This window comes from Balearica regulorum, chromosome 6 (genome assembly GCF_011004875.1).
Source record: "Balearica regulorum gibbericeps isolate bBalReg1 chromosome 6, bBalReg1.pri, whole genome shotgun sequence".
Lineage (NCBI taxonomy): Eukaryota > Metazoa > Chordata > Aves > Gruiformes > Gruidae > Balearica > Balearica regulorum.
The window spans coordinates 15,837,331-15,849,320 of NC_046189.1; the positions used below are offsets into that span (position 1 = coordinate 15,837,331).

General features: G+C 43.6%; 1 protein-coding gene across 1 annotated transcript; it reads right to left on the bottom strand.

Annotated features, from left to right (window-relative positions):
• Positions 1-1,262: 1,262 nt before the first annotated feature.
• On the bottom strand, positions 1,263-10,315 carry C6H2orf80 (chromosome 6 C2orf80 homolog). The gene is made up of 9 exons (XM_075755787.1): positions 10,129-10,315; positions 9,417-9,493; positions 8,531-8,612; positions 7,941-8,023; positions 7,705-7,792; positions 7,200-7,277; positions 3,752-3,839; positions 3,061-3,167; positions 1,263-2,374 (listed from the first exon to the last, which is right to left on the bottom strand). Exons 2-9 carry the CDS (start codon positions 9,455-9,457, stop codon positions 2,288-2,290), a joined length of 654 nt encoding a protein of 217 aa, XP_075611902.1. The 5' UTR covers positions 9,458-9,493; positions 10,129-10,315; the 3' UTR covers positions 1,263-2,287.
• Positions 10,316-11,990: the final 1,675 nt, after the last annotated feature.

Sequence of the window (11,990 nt, forward strand, 5' to 3'; positions counted from 1 at the left end):
TGGGCTTGATTTTTTTTGTGCGCAGACAATCAAATGCCACCCAGCCAACAGGGGAGGGAGTAGCAAAGGAGGAAGTACTTACACTCTGAAAATTAAACACTGCTTTTATGCTTATTAGCATAGCTAGATTTCTGTTGCTTACTTCTCTTAACTCTACCAGCCTTATCTATAAAACCAGGAAATATTAGCCAATGAACAGTGAAAACCATGGCAGTACTCTAATAGCAAAGACAGCACAGGAATAACATGGCTAATCACTTATTTGTTAAAGTCTTATTGGTTTATTGCAGGTCAGTGAACACAAATCGGTCATGAGATGTTAATCTCTCTCTCTAGCTGCTTAATCTTAACTGCCTCCTTGCCATTGTTCTCCTACTCATGTGCTCAGCAGCAATATCCCCTTCTCCCCTCTTGTAATGACCTCATTTCAAAGTATAATATCTCTCTGCTTTGGTTTTCAAGAAGTCAGACTGATGCTGTTTGAGTTGGAATGAAATTTGCTCATGTCCTGGCTGCCTACTGCTCTACTGAATTTGTTTAGAAGAAGAGAAGCCTCTGTTTAGAAGCTGATGGATGCTTTGAGCTCCAGGAATGAGCTTGTGCTGAATGTGACAGGGCAGGCCTGTCCCAGTAGTGAACACAGGCCATGGAGGAGAGGCAGGAACTGCGAAATGGGATTGGATAGTGTGTTCCAGCAATCCTGCTCCCTGCAGAGTGAACTAACCAGGCCAAAACAGCTGATGCTGCAGAAATTCATGGCTAAAGAGTTTCTGTGTAAGGGAGGGTGATGTTGCTGTTGATCTTAAGTCCCCTCTAGCCTCCTCATCTGACTCCTTAGGCCTTGAGTTTTGGCTACATGGCTTGAAAGGGAAGTGGGGGGCATGCATGGTATAGCTGAGAAGCCCCATCAATATCAGCAAAAAGACTCACCAGTCAATCTGTAATTTCTGAATGTACCAAACTGTGGTTAGGTCTTTCCCCATGAACAGCTCAGAATTGAAAGGACATGTGTTTACAGCAACTATGTTTTTTCAGACTGATTTTAACAGGAAATTTGTGATAAGTTATGTTAAAAAAAGCTGTGAACCTGGTGAGTTGAAAGCAAGCTTTAAGTCCATGAGGACTTCTAAAAGGCCCTTGGAATCCCTGATTAAGTTTAACTATTCCCAGGCTTTCTTGTGTAGTGCTGTCTTATGGCATCTCCATAAATAGGCCTAGGGGCTGAGAATCAATGGGCAGAAGAAAAATGGTTTTGCTTCACAAACATTTATTGTTTTTTTCCTATAGCAGATATTTTGCATTAAAGTACAGGACCATCTCCAAGGCATGGATTAATACAGCTGCTACAACATGTGACCATACTTTGGATGGATGTCTGTCCCATGGCTGGAAGTAGCTGGGAATCTTCATTTCTATCATTTTCATATGTAAAGAGCTCTGGGTAATGGAGTCTCTATACCCTGCAGTTAAACATACTTCTCAGCAGTGAACACTTCTACTACCCCAGTGAGCCCTGAAACTTCAATGGAATTAAGTAGGAAAAGGTACTATAGAAACACCCCATGCTGTGCCCAGGCTTCCAGCCAGAGGAAGAACCACATGCACCCAACTCTTATCCCAAGGTAGATTTAGTGCAAGGTTGAGGGTTGACAGCCCATCTAGGAAATGGGCAGTGTTCTTGGGCAGCACTGCATGGATGTAAGAGGCAAACCACTAGAGACCAACAAATAGGGAATGGACCAACAAATGGCTTCAGTGCTACACTGGCACTGCAGGGACAGGCTTTTTCTTTAGCAGAGTCCTTTAAGGAAATAAGCAAGCAGGATGGTTAAAGGGAAGAGCTCAAGAAAATGAGATCATCCTGAGAGGCACAACCCTCATGTCACATGCAGAGAAGCTCATTCCTGCCCCACTCTGGATCATGTGTAGGAGTTGTACAGCACTGTGGACAAGGTGAAGTGTGTATTCCCTGTATTTGAAGTGCTGCATCCTCTCTTTGGCTCTGTAAAAATAGCATGGTGGGTTGAGAAGCAGTAGGGATGCCCTGGGAAACTGTAAGCTCCCAACACACTGGCAGGCAAGCAGGAGAGAGGTGGCTAAAGGTAGAGGAGGGAATATCAGTCTTCGATACAAGATATGAGGGGTGGGAAGGAAGGAATGACTCCTAAGATTTAAAAACAAACAAAAAAAACCCCCAAAACACAAGTTGCAAATGTATTACCAAAGCTAAGGTAGAAGATGTCAGCTCACCTACAGCTAAGTGAGGTACATGAAGTCTGGGTCTCTGTTATGTCTTTGCTTCCTTTGCATTCCTTGCCTTTGAATCTGTTCCAGGCTTCTCCGGAGATATTCCTTGTTTTGCTTCTGTAGCTCCCTGCAGGATGCAAATGTTAATAAGCACAAGCACAGCATGGAGGGCTGAATCCATCAGGAGAGATGGGGACTGCATGGCAGATCAGCTTCCCTCCTGCTGTGTGACATGTGATGCACATTGAACTCAGGGCTGTGGGGGAGCCCCTTTCCTCTACTTGGTCAAATCCAGCCCTGCTGCTGGAATGTTTTCTTGGCTCTCCAGCTCAGTGGAGCTGCAGCAAACAATAGAGTTTAGCAAATCATGGACAAATAGAATGGCAGAGCCTAGTTCATGTACATGTGAGTCTAATCTGACATTACTGGGTTCTTTATGGAGTCAGGTTTTTGCAACTTAGTCTTCAACTGTTTTTTTAACCTAAAAGTGATAGCAGTGAATGTGTTTTGCAGAGATATCAGACAGAAGAGTGCCTTCCATATGTACGTTGAATATTACTGGAGCTGACTTCCCAGCTCATGAGTGACACCTCCTGCCAAGGTATGATACAGTTGTTGTGAAATTCCAATTTAGGATTGACATTATATTATAAATTAGTGCTACTGTGAAACATCTCATGCTAGAGTGTTGAGAAAGGCAAACAAGAAAGGTTTTGTGGGCTCTGGGTGGTCTGAGGTGCTGTTCTAGCTGTGACATTCAGTGTTAGTGTTGCAAAAACAGCTTTACTGGGTTGTGACATTCTTCAGACCCACTTTGTAAACCTGTTTTCCTCTGGTCAGTTGCGTGCTGTCTTTTTTAGTGCTCCTTGCTGAACAAGAGTTGGTCTTTTGATATGCTGTTGCTGTCTGGTACTTGGTGCCTTGGGAGGGAGAAGGAGCCTTGTATCACCTTGGGCTTACAGAGTGCCACCAGGCTGGTTTACAGACCTACTGCATGAGATCAGTTGCAATACAAAGCTGGAGGTAAGAGGTCCCAGCTTCAAATTCTCTAATGCTCTTGAAGTTGCTCTCGTTTTTGTGGCACTTGGAGAAACAGGAGGGAAGGGAAGGGGGTGGCTCTTTCACTGCCCAGTAGCATAACTAACCTTTGGAAAAGTCCTAGTATTAGTCCAAACTTAAGAACAAACAAGTGACTCGGACATGAAGGCTGATTCTACTAGAAATCTGTAACCTTATTGTTTACCTCAACTTGAGGAAAATGCTCCTTTTGCAATTGTCATGAACTTCAGGAGCCTGAGTGACACACTATTTCTAGGCTACAATGAGGAAACACCTGCACCCCACCCTGCAAGAGAATAGGCACAGACCAAGGTTTACTCTATTCTTTCCATGTGCAACTGTTGGAGCTCAGCAGGCTGCAACTTGGTGGCTCTGCTGTGCCAGGTGCTGTTGCCCCTTGTCCCCCTGCCTTGGCCTTTTGGGAGTTGGGGTGAAATGTGCTTACTGTGCTTCCAGGCATACTCTGCAGCTTCAGGGGCAGTCAGCATGGCAAATGGATGCAAGGAGAGCTTGAAAGGTTGAATCCAGTGGTCCTGGAAGGACAAAAATTCATAGATTAGTATGTCTGCAGAAACTATGCGCTAAGACAAATGGGCATACTCTTTTCTGGTCAGCAGAAAGATAACCGCTTCAGAGGTTCTGATGGATAAATGAGCATAGCTTTGCTGGCAGTTTTTGCCCTGGCTGTTTGGCCCACCCAGCTTCTTGCAGTGCCCTTCCCTGCTGCCCAGACATTTCAGTTGTTCACACAGTAGCTGAACTGCTGCATTTTATAGGCCTGTGTGCACTGGTGCAGCCTGAGGATTGTGATCTGCTACAACATCCTGGCAGGCAGCTTGTGGCTGCTCAGCTGTTCATGTGGCAGCTCCTGTAATGTCTGGATAATGGGGTAGGACACTCTGAGAAGCAGCAGGCAGTTGGGATAGCAACCATTACGTCCATCTCAGGCTAGGATGTCCCTTCTCATGAATCAGAACTCTTCTGGATCCTAAATCCCACTAGGATGTGAGCACTCCCTAAGTGTCTAAAGATCTTGGTAAAGCTAGTGCTTGATTTTCAAGGAGATCTAAGTCAAGGCTTCAAAAGTGATGCAGGATAAAAGGAATCGCCACCATTTTACTGTGATGGGAAATGGGGTGGGGTGGGAGGGCAGATCCACAGAAATTGAATTTTGAGGGGGGCTGGATTCCAGGTCTCTGAGTCTAGGACTCCTTAAGGAGGCATAAGCTGTGCTCCAATAGTTACTGTTAACAAAACCAGTAGATTTAACCTCTTAAACTAATTAGGGCTTTGCAAAAGAAAGTACCCTTAGTTTCCAAATTCAGCAAAGCATTTCTGTTCCTTTCTCATACAGTGGGAATGATCTTAAGCCCATCATTAAAATTAAGCAATGTTGTTGGCTGAAATAGAAACTGGAGATCCTGATAACACTGCTTATCTTCCTCTTCAGAAAATCTTGTAGCTTTGCTACCTCATGACCATCAAGGAAGTATTCCTGAGTCCACTAGGGACAGGATCTAGGCAAGTGCACCATAAAACAAGATGAACAGAAAGACTGTTTCTGTTCTCTCTTTGCCTCTGCTTGCATAACACTGGAATATAAACCCAAGCTTAAAAAAAACCAGTATACCCCTGTCCCCCCAGAAAACCTCACAAAAAACCACACCATGGGAAACAGCATGCATAACTGGAAAACTTCCATGAAAACATCACTCCTCTGCAGTGTATGGTGTGCACTCAAAATGGAGATTTCTAAAAATGTCCTGTGTTGGAAATTCCTAGAGAAAAGGATTACTGCCCATAAGGAGCATGACAGTAAAAACATACAGTGTAATGTTCACAGCAAAAGGAGAGAGCTGATCCACCCATTTATCCTAGGTACAGAGGGACAACTAACATATTGTAAAATGTCCCTACAGGCATCTAGTGGCATTTCTAGTTCTTGACATGGGGAAAAAAACGACTAAAAGGTTACAGTCAAAGGTGTTCTTATGCATGTAACTATATGTATGTTTGCTGCTAGAGAAACTTGCTCTGAACACAGGCAAGCAGCCTGTATCTCCTCAGACCTGCATAGCCTCCTTCCCCACTCCACATTAGTGGTAATTACAGCACACTGGTGGGAATGCCCCTCTGTAAAGCACTATGCCCAAGCCCAGGAGCTGGGTTACATCTTAATGTGGCTGTGAGTAGTTGGACTGATCTTTTCTTGCCTCTCCTTGGTGCACTGTAAGGTAGAGGAGGAGGTGAATAGTTCAGCTTTTTGCTATCTTCAAAGAGAAGGCTGGAGCTAGTTTGCTATTACTAATGGGACAAAAGCAAAAGGGACAAATGACTTGAGTTTAAAATGTAACATTTTTTAAAAGGCACAGATATTAGGATCCAAATGCACGATGCCTTTATGCAGCAGGAGATTCCTTCCACTTTATTGCTCGTAGCACACTAGTCTAGGCAGTAGAAGGGGGTCAATAGCTTACCATTGCTATGGCCAAAGCTAGAAGTCACTGGTACCTCTGTTGGTGGACTCTCTCAGATCTAAAGGGCAGATGATGTCAAAAGGTTTGGGGTAGATTCTGTAAGGTATGCGATGCTAGTGATCCTGAAAGCCTTTTAAGTATGTTTGGGAATGGGATGCCACTTTAAGACTGGAGCTAAGTGTAGGTATTAGTGTCAGGGCAGGATAGGATTGAAGAATTTTAAATGGTAGAATCTCTGTAGGGCCAAGATGAGATCTGATCAGTAAAGCTGGAATGACTCCTTTTTGTCTACTAAAGGCTTTTTTTTTAATCCATCTGGTTGCTCAGTTACATTTGTCTATTGTATCCAGTTTTGCATGGACCAAATACACATTTTCTGGTAGCCTGGGGATAACTTTCAGCAGAGGCCCAACAGAGGGACAGCACAACAGAGCCAAACAAGATGCTTCTGCCCTTTGAAGAACAAAATCATATCCCTGAAAGTCAGCTACTGAAGACAAAGAGCTTTTATGTGTCTGTTTTCTCTGCACTAGCATTTTGTTTGCTTGGGTTGGCAAAGTCCCATACCAGTGTGCAGGCCAGAAAGGAACTATTAAGTTTGTGGTCAACCAGGCATTTAAGCCAAAGAGGCATGCCAATAAAAAGCCTTCATAAACCTCTAAACCCAGGAGCACATCATTCAAATATTCTAGCATGCAATGGGTGACTTTTTAGACTAAAAAGATGGAGCAGGGATTTTATAAGTAGTCCTTATGCTGCTAGATGTTTCTGACTCCAGTGGGTGGTGTAATGAGGGAAGCATCAAGAGGTCAAACTCTAGAGGTTAAACATAGTAAGCACCTTTCTTGTGGTCTTGAATACTATCTGAGTGCTTATATTCTGCTGTAACAAGAAGATACAGGAGAGTTTATTGTAGGATGTTGCCAGCTATCATCCACATATCCCTAACTGCTCGCTGCTGGTCTAACAGTAGTGATTGCTTTCCATGCAATGAGGTCTCTTTATTAGTATGGGAGAGCTGGAATAAACAGTAGCTATAATACTAGACCCCTCCCACAATATGATTTGCAAGCAATTAAGAAATATGCTGTACTCTGCAGCTTTGACGGACAAATACCCTCAAGACTAGCAGCAGGGATGAAGTACCCCATGGATAACTGCAACTGCACATGGAGGCTTTACACCTCATTATGATGCTGAAAGGCCACCCACAAGGCTCTAAGCCATTCATGGCAGATGTGAGAAGGGAATAGTTCAACAGTGTTTAGTCTGTGTGAGAAGAGAAATATCTACCTGTGGATTGCATTCCCAGAATGCCACCCTAATGCACTACATGCTGGACCAGGCCACTACAGGTAAGAGAGATCTTCACTCAGACCTCCATCAGAGATGCTGAATAACCAACAAATCACTCACACTTGCAGAGCTCTGCCAGTGTGTTGCTGGGGGCCTCATGCTGTAAATCTCAAAGATCTCTTCAATAGGAATGCTGTTCTGTGAAGACAGGTAAAGAGAGGTTCAGCTCTCAGAAGCAGTATTCTTTAAATTGAATGTATGAAATCCAGCTCATATCCCCTTCCTTTGATCTCTGAAACTGTTTTCATGTGAACTTGTCATATTATTTCATGCTGCTAGTACAAATCTATTGAGATCTGGTCCTGAAACTTGCTCACCATTTTACACTTGGGTGATACAAGATAATTAACTTATATGCATGCATAGCACCACCTACTGAAACTGCCTATTTTGTTTTCTAAGGCTGAGTAAAACTTAATGGCTACCTGATAAAAATGAGACAGATTTGTAGTATTTGCACTGTCTGTATACTGTGCTTTCAATGAAGAAAGACATCCAGGGTACAGGGAGTGTTGCCAGACAGGTACCATACAGAAAAAGATACTGTTCTTTCTTGCCCTCTTACCATTAATATTCCAGCATATGAAGATAACATTATAGCTTCTCTCCCAATTCGATTGGGATATGTGTACCTGTTGCGAGCTGCAAAATTCCTGTATGGTGTTTTGAACAAAAGATTATTAGCCTGGTGTTATAAATGCAAAACGTAGTCCTAGGCTCAACTCACTGATTCTTTTGCTCCATTTTGCTCCACTGGTGTAACCCACTGCAACAGCAGGGCTTTAGCTTTACAATACTTACATTTTCTCTCTTGTCAGTGTAGTCTGAGCACCCAAGTCACTTAGCCACAGCAAAGCAACACTGAAGGCTAAGTTGTAGTGGACCTGGAAAGACAGAAAACCCTTATGTGTTTTATTTTACTGTAATTGATTGATTCAGGGATGACAAAGACCAGAGAAATGCAGGGAAATATAAGCTGGAGCCCAGTATTGTCTCAACTACACTGGGTACCCTACCAGTTGTAAGACACTTGCTGAGGTTTGAGGGGTTTTAAATTCACCCGGGAATACTTCCTCAGCTTAGATGAAAGATGTTTTGTTATACACAGCTTTAGTGTGTGAATAATTTGCTTAGGTTCGTTGACTTGAACTTTATCAAGTGTCCTCTGTGGATGACCTCTGTCTTGCTGAAAAATCAGCAAAATCTTAAATTATCTTGGATACATTACACCTGGATGTTAGTCACAGTCAATCTCTTTAGACACTCATTTCAGTAATGGGCTTTTATTGATCATTGTAGAAACAGGTTATTTAGCTGTACCAAACAGCCATCCTTCAGAGTTCTCAGTAGCCCTGCAGTTAAAGAGGATAGGAAGTAAGAAGTCTGATTACTGTGTCATCTAGAAAGGTGGGCTGCCTTTGTCCTCTTGGATCAAATTCATTTTCTCTTAGCCTGATGCCAACATAATCTCCCCTTAAAGCAAGAAAGTAACTCCAAATTACAACTGGTTCTAAGCAATCCAGTGCATAAGAAATGTAATAGATGACTTGCACTAGCTTTATTTGCCATGACTCAGGGCTAGGAATCTGATGCAGGGTTTCTCACAGACACCTAAGTAGGAAAGCTGTTAGTTTTCTCCATCACTGCTAATCTTAGCTTCCCTCAAACCAGACTGCTGTCTTCCCCAAAGGCTCCAAAATACAGGAAGAAATACAAATATGAATAAAGTATTTAAAGTCTAGGGACTTGCAGAAGGATTTCACTCTACAGCCAAGAGACTGAACAAGATGCTTCACTGGTGCTTGTTCTTGTTCAGGGGATGCCTGGTTCTGCAACTCTTTGTCAGACTAAGTATTACTGATCCATACAAGCAGTCCTAGGGAAGATGGGCACAGGACTTCTATGGAATAGAGCAGACACTGCTTACAACCCCTAGGAGCTGTCAGCTGGGCACTCCTGCATGAGATGCTGCTGCATGAACTAGGAGACACCTTACAGACAGAGCTGTACTGGCTGCATTGCAAGGGAGGAACTCTGAACCTCCCCGGTTGCTCCCACTGACACAGAGCAAGTTCTGGGCTGTGACATCTTTACTGTCACATATGTGGTCAGGCGTCAGACTTCACGTAAGAATGAAGAGCATCTCAAAGTCATACTTTCCAGCAAGAACAGACTAAAGTTTTACAGTTGTCATCCAGCTAGGTTGTACAACCCTTTGCAATGAAAACAAGTCCATCTCAAATGCAGTGAAGGCAGTTGTGGGTAGTTAGTACTTACAGGAGTTTTTCAATCTCTTTCTTCAGGTGTTTTCTTTCCATACTCTAGCTGTCACTGTAACATAAGGTCAATGGGATCTAAGAGAGAGAAAAGTGCATCTACCAAGTACCTCTGTCACTGAGCAAATCTGAATCACAGATTAAAAAGTATGGGACACTGAGATGCCCTACAAAAATCTGACCAAAACAATTTCACAGGTGGGATTGCAATAGAAGCTGAGAAAAATCTAGTCAAGAAAGAGAAGACAATACACAGTACTGAAAGTGAAGGGTAAGGAGTTTGGTAATGGGAAATGGGCAGAATGAGCCCATTTAGGGTGAGCATCAATATTGAGTGTCAACTTGCAGGTTGCTTGCATCCCCATGACAATGATGTATATTCTCTCATATAACGCAATCGACTGATCTGCTGCCACTTCTGAGTGTCTTAGCACATGGCTTGCTCTCCCTACTGTATGTATATTAGTCAGATCTATGTGGTACAAAGAGGGGATGAACTGGGAAGAGATAAGATAACAGCTGGCCTGACAGGACACAGCAAAGAGAGCAGCCAGCACCTGGCCCACCAATTTATTGTAAAATCAAAGTGCATGCTTCACTCCTCTGCTCCATAATACACAAAGTAATGTCATTACCTAGTAAGCTCTCTGTGTTACTGGATGTTGTCCCCCTATCCTCACTCTTATACATGTACACAAGAAATCATGCACTACCTGTGTCAACTCTTAGAACAGGCCTCAGGATCTGGGTTTGGAGCCTCTCTGACTTCAGGTATCTATGAGGAGGAATTCCCTCTTGATGTTGCTGTTCCTGTCTTGCCTCTGTCACTCAGTTTGTGTGCCAGGGAAATTAGGCTATGGCTTCACCCAGGACTGCAGCTTTCTTCTGTTGCTTAGAAACAATGCTGCTCAGCTGACAGAAATTAAAAGAAAAACAAACAACACAGAACAGGTTAAACCTGCACCTTCAGGTTGGGTTGTTGGTTTCAAGCTAAATGATCCTTTTACACTTCTAGGCATTGAGTTTCACTGCTGAGTGGCTGGCTGGAAACATAGAGGACTTGCTAACAAGGGAGGCAGAGGCTATTCACTGAGTTTTCTGATGGATCTAATAGCTTGTAAAAGAAGCTATTGCTTTCCACTGTTCTAGCATTCCACCATATGGGATGGTGAAAAAATAGACCTGATGCCCCCGAGAACCCATCTGTGGTTTTGTTTGCAGTTTTTTATGGCATATAGCAAGGATCCTGCTACTTGTTCTTTCATCAAGGTTATGCTTTTGCTTACAGTACTAGGAGATATTCCAACAGCTAAGAAATCCCAACACAACTTATTAAATCCTGCTGTTGTCCTTCCAATGGATGCAGGACACATCTGCCACAGGATTGCTGATGGTAGCCAATGCATCACGATGACCTAATTGTCAGTGAGAAGCTATTGGGTTTTGTAGATTAGGAAGGTTTGCAGGCTGTAGTTCTGAATGGAACGAGCCATCCCCCTCTTTGGGAATGTACTTCTCATGTTATTAGCTGATTACCTAGTAAACAATAGGAATGGGTTTGAGACATGATCATAATGTTGCCTTTGTGATGGCCTAAGAAAATCAAGTGTATTATCATGAGACACAGATGTTTTCCAGGAAAAAGCCTACTTGGTATTAACAGAATTTGTGCTGTGCTTTCTCTTATTTCATTTCACTGCTCTCTTTCCAAAGTCCAAGCTTTAGGCATGTGCCTAGGCAGGTGCAAGAGGTAAAGGCGGCAGACATGGTTCTGCCACCTACTGTGTCTTTGCCATAGCAGTGCAAAGTCAGGTGGGCAGCCACTGAGGGAGAGCTGGAGTTTGGGAATGGCCCCTCCTAGCAGCATTAGATGCCTTATGGCTGTTTCCCATTAATTCTATGGCAAAAGGAGCACCAGGCTTAGCATTTCCCCACCTTTCATTCCAGCTGTGGGGCTTATAATCAAGTTGGGTTTGATTTCTGAGAGCATCGATCTGGCAGGCATCATGGCAACCCTGTGCCTCTAGTAGAGCTGCTGCTTGTTTGCTTTGCTCTGCTCTGAGAAATGCAGAACTACTGCCTGCCTTTCCTTCAGTTACACCTACGCAGGGCTTATGTGCTGGCATGGCCAGGTCAGTGTGAAAAGTGCCCTTCACAAAATGAACACAGCCATGCCAGGACTGCCCCAAAGTCCTGCTAACCCAACTCTTCTTTCATTATCTGGCAAGGGTGGTACCCTGCTGAAGAAAGTGACTTCCCTGAAATGAGGCTGGTCCCTAGCCCTGAGGTGAAGTGACCCCCACTATTTTCCCCAAACCAAGAAACGCCCCTCTATATCATTGCAAGGCAGGGAGGGGGATGGCACTGTGTTTGTGCTCTTCCTCCGGGAAAAAAAATAGGCAGCCACTAGTGGATGCCTGGGGAAGAGATGAAAGAGCTGTGCCAGTCAGCATCAACCTTCTCAGTGTATTTCCCCATTCTCCACTGATTTGCAGCTCAGGACCTTCTTGAGCAAAAAGTGTTGTCTTGGCAGTTAATAACTCTTGCTTGTTTTTTACTTCCACAAACTTGTCCA